Source organism: Notamacropus eugenii, chromosome 2 (genome assembly GCF_028372415.1).
Source record: "Notamacropus eugenii isolate mMacEug1 chromosome 2, mMacEug1.pri_v2, whole genome shotgun sequence".
NCBI lineage: Eukaryota > Metazoa > Chordata > Mammalia > Diprotodontia > Macropodidae > Notamacropus > Notamacropus eugenii.
In genome coordinates, this window is record NC_092873.1 from 537,796,501 (window position 1) to 537,813,492 (window position 16,992).

The 16,992-nt window shown below is 40.9% G+C and overlaps 1 protein-coding gene across 4 annotated transcripts in view; it reads left to right on the forward strand.

Moving 5' to 3' along the window:
• The window catches only part of ST6GALNAC3 (ST6 N-acetylgalactosaminide alpha-2,6-sialyltransferase 3), a 713,190-nt gene that overhangs the window by 594,080 nt on the left and 102,118 nt on the right, over nucleotides 1-16,992 (forward strand). For 2 of the 4 annotated variants that reach the window (XM_072649885.1, XM_072649886.1), the window contains exon 4: nucleotides 11,317-11,400. The exons of the other annotated variants lie outside the window; for them this stretch is intronic. In XM_072649885.1, the coding sequence (XP_072505986.1) occupies nucleotides 11,317-11,400 (84 nt within the window). The remainder of the gene's footprint in view (nucleotides 1-11,316; nucleotides 11,401-16,992) is intronic. 4 annotated transcript variants of the gene reach the window in all.

Below are 16,992 nucleotides of genomic sequence, written 5' to 3' on the forward strand. Positions count from 1 at the left end.
TCCCTTTCAGCTCTCAATCTGTGACTAAGACCTTGCCTCCAGTCAGAAGGTTCTTGGGTACTCCTAGACATATTCCAAGGCAAGGGAGAACATGGAACTGGTTTCAGGATTTAATACCCACCTTCTCACCAGCCACTTCCCTTAAACAAACCATCAGTTGAAACATTCAACATTGTCTTTTTGAGTGGGAATAGCTCTATCTGGAGCAGGGGCAGGCTTAGATAAAATGGGAGGGGAGGCTCTTAGAGGAATGGGGAGACAAAAGAATTTCTTCTTTTCCAAATCCACTTTCCAAAGGTCCATTCTATGGAATATATAAAGTACAGACAATGCTATTTGTTTCTAATTGCTACACATAAATGGTGGCTCAGAGTTAAGCCTGTCAACATGATTTCTCTTAAGTAACTCCTTGGGAAAACATTCAAGACTTCCATTTATTTCCACATGTGCTGAGGACAAGAGAGAAAAGAGTTATTCCCAAAGCAGGATGATCAATAAATCATTTATCAGTTTTCTTGCATGTCTGCATAACACATTCTAATTAGTGGGATGTCTTTGTTGGCAAGTGCTTATCGGACAAATAACGACAGAAGTGAAGAAAGGGCCCCATAAAGAACTCTGATGCTTTGGGAAACTAATTGTAATGCTATCACTGGAATTTTATGGGATTAAGCAGTTAATTTTAGATCTGGGATCCCTAATGGCAAGGCTCCTGTTGGTGCCTCCCCAAAGTTCTGAGCCTTCTGATGACATGACAAAACCCAATGAAAACTAGTGAGCATGGGGCATGAGGCCTGGAACAGGAGGCAGACGTTGTTGGCTGGACAGGGGCATACAGGGCTATGATCCTAGACTAAAATATGTGTTTGTTAAAAGTGAATAATCCTCATTCAACTTTATTTTCTGCCATAAGCTATAGAAAAAGTGTTGCCTAGCCTGGGAGGATAGGGTCTCAACTAGAACTGGAAAGGGACTGAGACCATGGAGAATGGTGGCCTCATTTTACAAGTAAAGAAATTAAGCTGAGGGAGGTAAAGCTAGTGACCTGATGTCACGCAGGTGGTAAATGGCAGAGGTGGAATTTGAGAAGCCTGGTCTTCTGGTTCCAATGCCAATTCTCCTAATTCCCAGGGGCCACTAAGGGGCCAGAGGAGGGTTAATAAGGATAGTTGAAAGACTTTAGTGTAGAGCTATATAAGGATGAGGTAAATGAGTTGGCCATAGTTAGATAAGAGAGAAAAGTCTATGAAAGCTGCCATGGACCCTCTACTCTTCTAAATGGCATCCCATTTGGTGATGTCATCTGCTGCCATGGGACTATCTTATTCTCTGTGCCAGAGATAAGATTGCTTGATCTATGTATCTAGCCCAAGTCTCTCTCCTAAGTACAGTCCCAAATCCCTAGGTCTTCTGAGAAAAGATGTCATGTAAGCATCTTTAATTCATGTCCAAAATCATTATCATCCTTCCTGAACCTTCCCTTCTGCCAAAAGTTCCTATTACCATGGAAGGCACCACTGTGATCTCAGTCACCCCAGCTCACTATGTAAGGATCATATTCAAATTCTCTCTCACCACATATACCATACATTGTTGTTGTTACTAATGCTGATGCTGACTAGCATTTCTATAGCAAAGGTTCTATTATTGTCCCCATTTAGCAAATGATGAAACTGAGACTTGGAATGGTTAAATGACTGCCCAGGTTCACACAGAAAAATAAATACCTGAGGAAGGACTTGAATTTAGGTCCTCCTGGCTCCAAATCTTGTCCCATCCACCCTTCTAACATTTTTGGTGTACATTTTCTCCTGTGGCACCACACTGGAGCAAGCTCTAATGCTTCTCACATTACTTCAGCAGTTCTGGCCTTCCTGCCTCAAGTCTCTCCCCACTCCAGTCCATTCTCCACTCAAGCGATGGCCTGGTCATATCATCCCTTCACTCATTAAACTCCTGTGGCAGCTCCCTGTTACCCCCAAGATCAAATACAAACCCCTCTGGAATATCAACCTCTTCACAAGTTGGTCCCCTTCTGCCTTCCCACCACCTCTGCCATACATCCATTCTGCCCTGTTCCTTAAACACAACAGTCCATCTGCCATCTTCATTTGCATTGGCTCTTCTCCATGCCTGAGATGTTGTCCCTTCTCCTGGGAGCCTTTTATGTTTCCTGGGTTCCACGAACATTCAGTTCAAATTTGACTTTCGGAAGGAGGCTCATCTTAGTCTCTTTCATGCTAGTGACTTTAGCAGTGGCAGGAATTAGCATCCATTCACTTTATCTATATCGTGTATCTGTCTTCTTGTTTCCATCATGTCTCCCCCATTGCATTGGGATCCCTGAAGAGTAAGGACCATTTGGTCTTTCCTAGTCTCCCCTGAACTTAGCCCAGTTTCTGACATGTTATAGATGCTTCATGAATGTGTGTTGATTGTTTGATCATCAGAGGAACCTCATGTTACTTAGCTCTAGACCAAAGCCTGAAAGGTTCAAGAGGAACATTTAGATGTGATGCCAAGGGAAACTCCCTACCTCTTGGTGTTGTCTGGGAATCAGATGGGCCACCTCAGGAAACAATGGGCCCAAGTCCCTGAAGGTCTTCAGGCAAAGACTGGATGAGCCAAGTCAGGTGTGATGGGGAAAAGACTACAGACACTTGTTCAAGTGAAGTAGGGAGTTTCCAAGGCTTCCTCATAGCCTAAAATCCTGTAGTTTGAGGCTTTTTAGCTCACAAAAAGGGCTGGATTTCACTGAAGACTCCTCTTCTGTATCTGCTGAAGCAATCATGTCATTTTCTTGTAATTGATATAAAGTGTTAATTGTCTTCATTTTCCCACCACATTTTAGGAAAGACATAGGGGATTGGAGAATACATAGTACAGAGGAGGGGTGGGCAGGTTGGTGAGGGACTTTGGGACCATGCCATAGCAGAATGAATGGAATGAACTGGGCATATTCAGCCTGGGGGCAAGAAAATTCAAGGGAAGCATTGCAACAGACATCTTCAAGCATTTGAAGGGTTGCCATGGGGAAGAGAACATAGCTAGGAGCAGTTGGTAGAAATGGAAAAGTAGAAAATTTAGGCTTATCAGGAAAAGTTCCCTGACAGAAAAATTTGTGGTACAGTGGGTAGAGCACTGGACTTGGAATTGGGAAAGATTCATCTATGGGAGTTCAAATCCAACCTCAGATCCTAGCTGTATGGTACTGGGAAAGTCACTTAATCATGTTTGTCTCCATTTCTTCATCTGTCAAATGAGCTGGAAAAGGAAATGGCAAACGACTCCAGTATCTTTGCCAAAAAGAAACCCAAATGGGGTCACAAAGAGTCAGACACAACTGAAACAAGTGACCAATAACAGTAGCAATAGTTCAAAAGTGAAATGATATTCTTAGAGAAGTGGTGGGAAGGAAATATACACTTTTTAAATACTTATTATGTACCAGGTACCAAGCTAAATTATACACACACACACACACACACACACACACACATATATTTTTCACATTTCAATTTATTTATTTATTTTAGTAATCAACATTCAGTTCCACAAGACTTGGAGTTCTCACTTTTCTCCTCATCTCCCCCCTCCCTCATCCCATGATGGCATGCATTTTGAGTACCCCTTCCCTAATATGCCCTCCCTCCTATCACACCCCTTCTCCACTTCTCTTATCTCCTTCCCCTTCTATTTTACTGTAGGGCAAGATAGATTTCCATACCCCATTGCCTGAGTATCTTATTTCCCAATTGCATGTAAAAACAATTTTTAACTTTCGTTTTTCAAAACTTTGAGTTCCAAATTCTCTCCCTCCCTCCCTACCCACTCCATTGAGAAAGCAAGCAAATCCATATGTTGTACATGTCATGCAAAACACTTCCATAATAAGCATGTTGTGAAAGACTATATTTCTCTCCATCCTATCCCCCACATTTATTCTATTCTTTTCTTTGACCTTGATCCTTCTCAAAAGTGTTTGTTTCTGATTAACCCTCCCCCAGTCTTCCTTCTCTTCTATTACACCTTCCTCTCTTATTCCCTTCCCACCTACTTGCCTGTATGGTAAAATAGATTTCCATACCCAATTGAGTGTCTATGTTATCCTCTCCTTAAGCTAAATCTGATGAAAGTAAGGTTCACTCATTCGCTCTCACCGAGCCCTTTCCCTGTCTATTGTAAAAGCTTATTCATGTCTCTTTTATACGAGACAATTTACCCCATTCTACTTCTCCCTTTGTCTTTCTCCCATGACATTCCTCTCTCACCCACTTATTTTATTTTTTAGATACAATCCCTTCATACTCAATTGAACTTGCGCCCCCCCATATATATGTATGTATTTATAGATAGATATACAGACAGAGAGATAGATAGATAGAGAGATAGATAGATAGATAGATAGATAGAGAGATAGATAGATAGATAGATAGATAGATAGATTCCCTCCAACTACCCCAATAATGAGAAAGGTCTCATGAGTTACAAGTATCATTTCTATGTAGGAATGTAATCAGTTCAACTTTAATAAGTCTCTTATGATTTCTCTTTTCTGTTTACTTTTTCACACTACTCTTGATTCCTGTATTTTAAGTTCAAATTTTATATTTACCTAGTTAGTCTTTGCATCAAGAATGCTTGAAAGTCCTCTATTTCATTCAGTATCTGTTTTTTTTTCTCCTGAAGGATTACACTCAGTTTTGCTGGGTAAGTGATTCTTGGCTTTTATCCTAGCTCTTTTGACCCCTGGAATAGCATATTTGAGGCCCTCTGACCCCTTAATGTAGAAGCTGCTAAATCTTGTGATATCCTGATTGTGTTTGCACAGTACTTGAATTATTTATTTCTGGCTTCTTGTAATATTTTCTTCTTGACCTGAAGTTTTTGGCTTTAATATTCCTGGGAGTTTTCCTTTGGGAATCTCTTTCAGGAGGTTATCAGCGTATATTCTTTCAATTTCTATCTTACCATCTGATTCTAGAATATCAGGGCAGTTTTCTACATTTTTGAAAGATGATGTCTAGGTTCTTTTTTGATCATGGCTTTCTGGTACTCCAGTAATTTTTAAATTATCTCTCCTGGATCTATTTTCCAAGTCAGTTGTTTTACTAATGAGATTTTTCCCAATGACACTACAACATCTTTGTCTATCTTTTCCCCCTTCTTTTGGTTTTGTTCTATGATTTCTTGATTTCTCATAAAGTCATTAGCTTCCATTTGTTCCATTCTAATTTTTAAGGAATTATTTTCTTCAGTAAGTTTTTGGACCTCCTTTTCCATTTGGCAAATTCTGCTTTTTGAAGCATTCATCTCCTTATTGGCTTTTTGGACCTCTTTTGCCATTTGATCTAGTCTATTTTTAAAGTCTTATTCTATTCAGTATTTTGGGGGTCTCCTTCAGCAAGCTGTTGATTTGCTTTTCATTATTTTCTTGATTCACTCTCATTTCTCTTCCCGGTTTTTTGCTGTATTCTCTTACTGGATTTTCAGAATCCTTTTTGAGCTCTTCCATGGCCTGAGGCCAATTCATGTTTTTCTTGAAGGCTTTGGAAAGGAGCTTTGACTATTTTTTTTCTTCTGGTTATATTTGATCTTCCTCATCACCAATGTAAGACTTTATAATCTGACACTTTTTCTTCTGTTTCTTCTGTTTGCTCATTTCCCTAACCAATTACTTAATTTTTTAAACTCTTTCTTAAGATAGGGCTCTGCTTCCAGGATGTAGGGCACACAACACTTCAGGGACCCTGTGCAGTTGTTTTACCCCCAAGGACCTGTAAGTTTTTAGTTCCTCCAGGGTGGCATGATCTAAGGAGAGGTGTTCACTACTCTCCTGGCTTGTGCCCTGGTCAATGAGCTACCACAAACACTTCTCTCTGCCCTGGAACTGTGAGAAGGGCTCTCTCTCCACCACAACCATAAACTTCACCATGCCATCACCATGCCAGCACTCCCCCTGATCCCAGGACCACCACCTAGGGCAATGACTCAGATCCCAGCATGGACAAAGCAATACAATCCTACTATAGTGCCTGCAAAGAGACCCCTCACAATCTCCTTCTGACCAATTGTTTCATTCCTTACCATCTGTGTGCTAAGAGCTCCAGAAGCAGCTGCTGCTGGCACTGTGCTGGGACTCTCTCACCCAGGTCTGACATACCACCCCCCACTTACACATACACTGACCCTCTGAATTCTCTTTGGTATTTGTGGGCTAAGAAGCCTGGAAACCACCCCAACTGCCAACAACTTAGTCTCCTGAGACCTGCTCCAGATTTTCTGGGGGCCCCAGTCTGGGCCAGGATGGAAGACTGTGCTTCTCTCTAAGCCTGGCACAAGAAACCTTTCTCATGGATCATTCGTGTTGTTCTAGCCTGGAAACCTGTCTCACTCCACCCTCATGTGGGTTCTGCTGCTCTGGAATTTGCTTAGAGTCATTTTTCCAGGTATTTGGACAGGTTTGGGGCATAGTCCAAGTGACTCCTTGCTTCTACTACACCATCTTGTCTCTGACCCCGTGCTATACAAATATTAACTCATTTCATCCCCATGACAACCTTTTGAGGTAGATGCTATTATTATCTCCACTTTACAATCAAGGAAATCAAGGCAAAGAGAGACTAAGTGACTTGCACAAGGTCACACAGTCTGAATATCTGAAGCCATATCTGAAACCAGGTCTTCCTGATTTTAAGCCTCATCCTCTGTGCACTAGATCATCTAGTTAGTGTATTCTTTTCAGACCTTCCCCTTTTCAGGGAGGTCTACAGTAAAGACTGGTTGGCTTCTTTTTGAAATATTAGTAGAAAGAATTCTTATCCCTATGTGATTTGGACTAGAAAGCACTGAGTGGAAGACATGTAATGAGGAAGATCTGGATTCAAATCTTGCCTCAAGGTATTGAGCTGTGTGAACAAGTCTCTTTACCACTCTCAGTTTACCACCCTGAGTTTCACTCTGCCTTAGTTTCCTTATTTCTAAAATGGGAATAATAAGAACACCTATTTCACAGGGTTATTGTAAGGATGAGATAACATGATTCTTTTTTTTATTTTTAATATTAATTGATTTATTTTAGTTTTCAACATTCTCTTCCATAAAATTTTGAGTTTCAAATTTTCTTCCCCGTCATCCCTTTCCTCACCCCAAGACAGCATGTAATCACTAACAGGTTCTCCATATACAATCATATTGAATATGTTTCCACATTAGTCATCTTGTAAAGAAGAATTGCAACCAATTGGATAAGCCATAGTGGGGGGGCGGGGATGGAGCAAAGATGGCAGAGTAGAAAGATGCACATACACTACCTCTTACCCCACAGCCCATAAAATACCTGTAAAGAAGAACTCTCAACAAATTCTAAAGCAACAGAAGCCACAGAACAATGGAGTGGAGGAGATTTCTATCCCAGAGTGACCTGAAAGACTGATAGAAAAGGTCTGTTGAGCACCAGACATGGAGCAGAGCCCAGCCCTTCCTTGGCCACATGGCACCAGAAGGAGCAGATCTGAGCAGGCTTCAGGGATAGAATCTCCAGCAGCAGTGCAGATCCCTCAACCCACAGGTGCCGAAGGTCAGTGAGAGGGTCTTTTTGGCTGGCCGAGAAGGGAGCAGGGTGTCCCCATAACTCAAACCTCCTCAGATGGCAGCTGCCGAGGCTACAGTGGATGGGGGCTCCCAAAGCAGGCAGTAGCCCCCATCCATTGTTGAAGGTCTCATCAGAAAGCCCCTGAGGGAACTGAGCCCTGGGTGGTGGCCCTGCCCCCTCCTGAGCAGTTGATCTTAATCTCACACTGAATAGCAGCCCAGCCCCCACCAAAAGCCCCTGAGTCTTTAGAGCAGCTCATCTGAATCTCAGCCCCCAGTGCTGGCTTGGCGAAACTGGAGGTGAGGTGGTTGTGGAAAGGAAACTCAGAAGTCAAGTAACTGGATGGGAAAATGTCCAAAAAAGGGGGGAAAAATAAGACCATAGAAGGTTACTTTCTTGGGGAACAGGTGTCTCTACCCATCCTTTCAGATGAGGAAGAACAAGGCATACTGTCAGAGGAAGTCAAGGCCTCTGCCTCCAGGGTCTCCAAAGGGAACTTAAACTGGGCTCAGACAATAGAAGACCTTAAAAAACAAGTTAGCAGCTTACTAAAGGAGAACCAAAAAATGCTGAGGAAAATAATAGCTTTTAAAAGAGGCTAACTCAATTGGAAAAAGAGGTCCAAAAAGCCAACGAGGAGAAGGAGGTTTTAAAAAGCAGAGTTAGCCAAATGGAGGAGAAGTTTCAAAAGTTCACTGAACAAAATAATTTGTTGAAAGAGAGAATTGAGTTCAGGGAAACGAATGACTATGATTTAAACCAAGAAGTTAGTAAACAAAACCAAAAATTTGAAAAAATAGAAGATAATGGGAAGAGCCATGAGAGAATAAGCAAAAGGAACCAAAAAAAATGAAAGCCAATAACCTGCTTCAATCTGCATTCAGACCCCTTTGTTCTTTCTCTGGATGTGAACAGCATTTTCTATCATGAGTCTTTTGAAGTTGACTTAGATCCTTGCACTTGGAAGAGCTAAGTCTATCAAAGTTAGTCCTCTCACAATGAATGTGTTACCCTGTACAGTGTTCTCTTGGCTCTGCTCACTTCACTCAGTATCAGTTCATGTGAGTTGGTTTTTTTCTGAAGTCTACCTATTCTTTCTTTCTTAATGGAACGTTAAATTCATATACCACAACTTGTTCAGTCATTCCCCCAACTGATGGATACCCCCTCAATGTTCAATTCTTGGCCACCACAGAAAGAGCTGCTATGCATATTTTTGTACATGTGTGTTCTTTTCCCATGTTGGTATACAGACCTAGAAGTGGTATTACTGGGTCAAAGGGTATGCACAGTTTGTCCTTTGGAAATTGTTCCAAATTGCTCTCCAGAATGGTTGGATCAGTTCACAACTTGACCAACAATGCATTAGTGTTCCAATTTTCCCACATCTCCAGCTTTTATCATTTTCCTGTTTTGTTGTGTTAGTCAATCTGTTGGTGTGATATGGTACCTCAGAATAGTTTTGATTTACATTTCTCTAATTATATAATATTATTATTATATAATAGTGATGTACAGAATTTTCATATGACTATAGAGTTTTAATTTCTTCATCTGAAAACTGCCTCTTCATATACTTTGACCATTTATCAATTTGAGGATGACTTGTATTCTTAGAAATTTGACTCATTTTTCTTTATATTTTAGAAGTGAGGCCTTTATCAGAGATACTGGCTGTAAAAACTGTTTTCCAACTTTCTGCTTCCCTTCTAATCTTGGTTACAATAGCTTTGTTTGTGCAAAAACTTATCAATTTCTTGTAATCGAAATTGTCCATTTTACATTTCATAATGCTCTATCTCTTGTTTGGTCATAAATTCTTCCCTTCTCCATAAATCTGACAGGTAAACTATTACTTGTGATCCTTGTTTACTTATAGTATCAGCCTTTAATAATTAAATTGTGTGCATTTTGACTTTATCTTGGTATATGGTATAAGATATTGGTCTATGCCTAGTTTCTGGCATACCATTTCCCAGTTTTCCAGGCAATTTTTTTCTTAAATAGTGAGTTCTTATCATAGAAGCTAGAGTCTTTGAGTTTATCAAATAGCATGATATACTCATTTACTACTATTTTTTGTGTACCTAAGTTATTCTACTGATCCCTCACTCTATTTCTTAACCAGTACCAATAAATTTTGATGACTGGATTGCTGCTTTATAATGAAATTTAAGATCTGGTGCAGCTAGACCACCTTCCCTAACATTTCTTTTCATTAATTCCCTTGATGTTCTGAACCTTTTGTTCTTCCAGATGAGTCGGGTTATTACTTTTTCTAGTTTTATAAAATAATTTTTAATAGCTTGATTGGTATGGCACTGAATAAATTAATTTAGGTAGAATTGTCATTTTTATTATATTATCTCAGCCTACCCATCAATTGATGTTTTCCCAATTATTTAGACCTGACTATATTTGTGTGAAAAGTGTTTTGTAATTGTATTCATATAGGTCCTGGGTTTGTCTTGGCAGGTAGCCTCCCAAATATTTCAAATTGTCTATAGAAAGTTCAAATTGAATTTTTCTATTTCTTGCTGTTAGGCTTTGTTAGTAATATGTAGAAATATCGATGATTAATGTGGATTTATTTTATATCCTGTAACTCTGCTAAAGTTGTTTGTTATTTCAAGTATTTTTTACTTGATTCTCTAGGATTCTCCAAGTATACTATCCTATCATCTGCAAAGACTGAGAGTAAAGCACATGATTCTCAAACTGCTGTTGTTCAGTCATTTTTCAGTCATGCCCAACTCTTTGTGGTGCCATGGGGGTTTCCTTGCCCAACAAAATAGAGTGGTTTGCCATTTCTTTCTCCCACTCATTTTACAGATGAGAAAACTCAGGCAAACAGGATGAAGTGACTTACTCAGGGACACACAGCTAAGAAGTGTCAAAGGACAAATTTTCTTCCTGACTCCAAGTGTAGGACCCTATGCACTGTTTCACTTAGCTGCACTACATCAATGTAATGTTAATAATAATGACAATGATGATGATGGTGATAATGATAATAATAATATCCCTGCCTCTATTGGTTGGTTGTTGTCCTTCATCGTCCAAGACGACCATAATGACATCACCATAATAAATTGAAGTGTCGGTGTGTCCGACTGTGGCTGCTCAGACCAATATGAGCTTGGAATGCTCTACCACAGGTTGGGCACAGGTAGTCCTCATGAATATTTGAGATGGATATCCCAAATTTGCTCATGCTGCCTTTACTTTGTGCTGTCTCAACTATGCTTTGCTCAAAGAGCACAGTACCTTTTCTGATGTGGGGACGCCACGCTGAGGGGTCTTATGCTAGTGTCTCCCATGCTGCACTGTCAAATCCAAAGTTCCAGAGACAGACCTTGAGAGTGTCCTTGTATCATTTCTTCTGGTCACCATGTGATCGCCTGCCCCATGCAAGCTCTCCATAAAATAGTGTTTTTGGCAAGCGAATATTTTGCATTTCCAGCCCACAGGCCATTTATAGTTTGAATGCTTGGCAGTTCAGCTTGAGCAAGGACTTCAGTGTCTGGTACCTTATCCTGCCAGGTGATCCTCAGAAACTTCCTAAGACAGTCTAAGTGGAAATGATTCAGTTTCCTGGTATGGCGCTGGTAGACTGTCCATATTTCACAGGCATACAACAATGAGGTCAGAATAATGATACTGTAGACCTTCAATCTGGTAGTCAGTCTAATACCTCTTCTCTCCCAAACCTTTCTTTGAAGCCTCCCAAACACTGAACTAGCTCTGGCAATTCATGCATCAGCTTCATTGTCAATGTGCACATCCCTGGAAAGTACAAAACCAAGGTAAGTGAACTTACCCACAACATTCAAAAAGTCTCCATTTGTTGTAACCAATAGTTTCACATATGGATGGTGTGGTGGTGGCTGATGAAGCACCTGTGTTTGTTTGGTGTTAATTATTAGGCCAAAATTAGCACAGGTAGCAGACAATTGATCCATACTTCGTTGCATCTCAGCTTCAGAAGCTGCATTGAGTGCACAATCATCTGAAAACAGAAAATCATGCACCAACTCTCCCTCCACTTTGGTATTGGTTTGTAGACTTTTCAAATTGCAGAACTTATCATCAGTACGTTAGTTTACCTTGATGCCGTGTTCATATTCGTTGAAAGTATTTGACAACATGGCTGAAAACATCATGCTAAAAAGCATAGGAGCAAACACACAGCCCTGTTTCATTCCATTGGTGACTGGGAAGGCACAAGAGCTTTGTCCACTATCCAGATCCCAGGCAAGGATGCCATCATGAAATTGACATACAATATTGATGAACTTCTCTGGGAAAGCAAATTTTGACATAATTTTCCATAAGCCCTCATGACTAACAGTGTCAAAGGCCTTGGTCTAATCCACAAACATTGTGTGCAGACCTCTGGTCTACTCCTGGCATTTCTTCTGGAGTTGTAGGGAAGCAAATACCATGTCGACTGTTCCTCGTCCCTTTCTGAAGCCACACTGGTTCTCAGGTATATGCCCATCTTCCAACTGAAGGATCAGCCTATTAAGGATAACTCTAGGAAGAATTTTGCCAGCAATGACTAGGAGCGAGATCCCCCTGTGATTGTCACAGGACAATCTATTCCCTTTGCCCTTATAGAGATGGACCACGGAGGCATCCTTGAGCTCCTGGGAGATAACCTCCTCTTGCCATATAATCTGGAAAATTTCAGTCAGCTTTTGTATGAACAGTGGTCCCCCTACCTTGTAAATCTCAGCTGGAATAGAATCAGCACCAGGTGTTTTGCCACATGAAAAGAGCCTTATGGTCCTCAAAACCTTTTCTTCAGATGGAAGTTCAGCTAAGGAAGGATTGATTTCAACCTGAGGTAAATGGTCAATGACCTTAGTATTGATTGATGATATTCTATTGAGAAAACTATGGAAGTATTCAGCCCATCTCTCCAGAATCATGTCCTTATCATTAATCAATGTAGCTCCATCAGCACTGAGTAGTTGTGATGTACCATAGGTTTTTGGTCCATAAATAGCTTTCAGGGAATCATAAAAGCTCTTTGGATTGTTATTATCAGCGTAAAACTGAATTTCATCTGCTTTCTTACTGAGCCAGCAATCCTGTATCTCTCTAAATTTTGCTTGCACTTTGCTTTTGATGGAATTAAGTGGTGCCTTCTTAGAGGTGGATGAACTATCCTGCTGGTAAATCCTGTGGAGTTCTTGTTTTTCATTTAGCAGCTTCTGAATTTCCCCATCATTTTCATGAAACCAGTCTTGATATTTGTCAGTGCTCTGACCAAGATGAGCAAATAAATGCAATGCTGTACATCAAATCTCTGAAAGCTGCCCACTCCTTTTCTGCTACACTTTTGGCAACTATGTGTTGGCTCAACTTTCCTTCTAAGTTAGCACCAAACTCTTCACACTCAGAGAAGAGCTCTAATTTGTTGACATTAATTCTTCTGGTAGTCATTTTGCCTTGGGGGTGGTGCTTTTGAGGAATCTGAATATTTAGCTTGGAAAGAATAAGTCTATGGTCAGTCCAGCACTCTGCACCACACATTGCCTTTGTCCCTCTCACATCTTGTCTGTCTCTTCTCCTTACAATCACATAATCTATTAGATGCCAGTGTTTGAGGCAAGGGTGCATCCATGAAGTCTTATTGCATTTAGGTAAATGGAAGACAGTGTTGGTGATGAGAAGGTCATGTGATACACAAGTCTTCAGCAGTAAATGACCATTGCTGTTGTTGTTTCCAACTGCATTCCTCCCAAGGACTACCTGCCAAGTCTGATAGTCTGAGCCTAGTCCAGCATTAAAGTTACCCAGAATTATAAGTTTGTTCTCTTTTGGCTCATTGATGATAAGGTTCTCTAGGTCTTCATAAAATTTTTCTTTGACTTCATCAGGATTTGTTATGGTGGGAACATAGGCACCGATGATGGTGGCATGGCATTTTCCTGCCAGTGGCAGTTGCATTGTCATGAGCCTGTCATTCACTCCTTTTCGCAGGCATACCAGCTTGCTGATTAGATTAGTTTTTATTGGAAAACCCATGCCAGCTTCACAGCACTCCCCTTCACTGTGCCTACTTCAGAGAAATGTGTATACAGCTCCAAGTTCAGTAAACTGGCCTTCATTTGCCAACCATGTTTCACTCAGTGCTGCTATTTGGATGTGACACCTGTCGAGTTCTCTTGCAATCAGAGCAGTTTATCTTTCAGGTGTACTGCATTTTGTGCGGTCTGTTAGTGTTCATGTGTTCCATGTGCTGATGGGGAGTGCAATTATCTTTGCAGGTGTTTTGGTATAGTTTGTACTTTTTTGGTGATTCTACCACGCAGTGGGGTTCCCTGCCTGCTGTGGTAATCAGGCCAGGGTTGGGCGAGCAGGCAATGTTTAGGCCACCTTCTCTAGCCCCTTTCCTCACACTGGGAGGTGAGCAGTGAGATCCTTAAAAGGTTGCTCTGACATCCGGTGCTAAGTCCCACTGCTGTTTCCAGTGAGAAACGACCCTGTGTCCTGGGCCCCCTGTATCCAGGGTTGTATCTTCACCTGCTGCTTCATCACTCGCCTGTCATCACAGGAGCTTGAGGCATAATATTAAAGTGTTATCAGTGACGACTTTTGATTAGTACATAAATTGGATTTAATTGAGGCAGAGTTGCACAAAGTCCTCATCCTCAGTCTCTCCTCCGGTGTCATCATAGTCCAGTGGCAGGACAGACTCTAGACAACTGGCAATGGCTCAGGATGCAGTGGATGACCTTGGTGTCTTCAGTGTCTAACCAAGCTCTAAGCACTTCATCTGTCTTCCTGGCCATTGGAACAAGCTGTTCTCATCAGCCCATTCCGCCAGAGGAAATCTTCATATGCTTGGGGTAGACAACCTCTAACTAACCAATGTGTTAGAGATCCCTTGGTTACCCTCAACCTGGTTTGGCCCATCTGCCGAAATGGTTACCAGGGTGTGGCCACTGGGAATGCTGCAGCTTCTTGGACCCACAGGTGAGAGTTAGAAAAAAGCCCTGAAAAGGGTTCAACAGCTATAATACCGAAGGTACTGGTCCTCCCTGAACACACCCTACCCCTCTGTAGACTATCCTTGGTCTGAGATTTCATGATTCCATTAATCAGATACAACAGTGCCCATGTGCAATTGATCATTGTGTGTGTGTGTGTGTGTGTGTGTGTGTGTGTGTGTGTGTGTGTGTGTGGATGTGGATATTTAATTATCAGCAATTAGAGGTATATGAAAGTGGCCTGGGTTTGCCAAGGAGCTGCTCTCCCTCCACCCCCCACATTATTAGGGGTATGGAAGCAGAAGCTGACTAATCATTTCCAACTAAAGTTTGAGTTAGGATGTTTTTAAGGTCTGAGCTGGACTGGATGGCCTCTGAGGACCTTTCAGCTTTAAATTCTATGACTAGAAGCTCTGATTGGGGCTGATTGTACTGCAATTATCTGGAAAACCTCATTCCAGGATGTCCTGGGAGACTCACCCCCATTTCACTTTTTATCTATAGATTTTTTCCCAAGACAGAAATGTTTGCAGTCTAGTAACAGCCCCTACCTGTTGTGAAAGGGTTGCCCTGCGAAATATAGAGAACCTAATTGCTTCTACTCCAGATACTTGGTGTTGATTGACTTCATTATGGCTCCCTATGGAAGAAAGAAAGTTACCAAATGAGTCTCTATCCTGTATAGCTCTTCCAGCTTCTCCAGGGATGGGTGAACAGTGACAGAAGAGGGATCAGAGAATCCTAAGATTACTCATCTTTTAGGCTGCCTAGAAACATTAATTCAACCATTGCTATTCTTAAAGGAAGCCAGAAAGCTACTAAACTTATTGGAAAAAAACAAAGCCAAACTGGATCAAAATAAAACAAAAAAATAGAAGAGAAAATAAATTATTTTCTGCCCCAATAAGACCTGGAAAAAGACCTTCTGTCCATTGGTCAGGGCCAAAATCACTAAGAATGAAAAAATGTGATTGAGTCTGAATGGGTGTCTACATCCACGAGATCATGGTCCTATTGAAGTATTGAAATTAAATATTTGTCTGTCCATCTATATATGTATACCACGATTTTTCTATCAATGATCTATCATCTACCTATCTACCTATCTAGTGATTCTGGAAAGGTGATCCACATGAATCCCTTCTTATCATTCCATTCTGTTGCTTATATTTGGGGTTAGCATAAAGTGGACATGACTAATTCGGATGAGAAAAATGCCTTACAGTTCACTTAGCTAGAGCCTTTCTTCAGAAGTGCAGAAAGAAATAGCTTAGAATGATGAATGCTGACTTTAAAAACAAAGGGGGGGCGATTTATAATTGGCAATATATTCTATGCCTAATCTAGTCGCATACATAAAATGTTGCAGAAACCACTCAGTATAGTTTAATTGAGCTAAGAATTGTTTCAAGCACTTAAAAGCCCAAAGTTTTCAGTAAATAAGGTTCATTAATCCCACAATCTCATTGACAGTCAGGTTTTATTTATAATTCTCGATGCCAAGTCAGTGAATATCAATAAACATCATTTATATGCACTGAATGGCTTTGGATTTTTTTCTATAGACTTCAGTTTGGGAGTAGAGACGTGAAATACAGTGTTCCCAGTACTTCGGTATATCTGCTCTGCGGTTTTCTTTGTTATTTTCATGGGCCTACTAGTTTCTATACTGTCCTTCTACACACTCCCACCACCAAAACCAATGACAATCTTGATGAGCAAGAGATTTATAATCAGCAGTTTGTACAAAAAAGAAGAGATTTTTTTTCTGGGAATGGAGGTAGAGTTGGCCTAGACACCCCCAAAGGCGCTGTTTCATTCTGGGATCCTGTGACTTTGATGCAGCCACTTCCATGGAAAAGTAGCATTCGTGTGTTTAACTATGTGGTCTTTGAGTGTGGTTGTTCTCAGGGATCCATGCTTCAGGGTGTGGAGGGCTGGCACTAGATGATGTAGGGACAATGGCTCCTCTGTAAGATGAGAGAGTCAGGCTCGGTGACCTTGGAGGTCTCTTTTGGTTCCATGTTTGACTCTATCATCCTCAAGTCTCAATAGAGGATTCTGTGATGATGTAAATGCTGATAGATCTATTTATCAACCAGGGACAAAAGATTAGGAGCTTCCTTTTGAACACAGATGAGCCATATCTTTTTGTCTTTAAGGGATTTGTCTTCAATAGAGTAGAAGCCCATTTTTCTGGAATTTGGTTTTTGTTTCTTATGAAGAAGAAATAACAAATGTCCTGTTGATGGAAAAAAGTTAATCTGGAGTCCAGTGGAGGACTAGACCAGTGTACAGGATATAGGTGGAAACCAGGGGGTCCTCACAACTGATAGAATGACAGCAGGTTCAAGCCCCAACAACAACAAACCTTGATTACCTTAGAATCAGATAAGT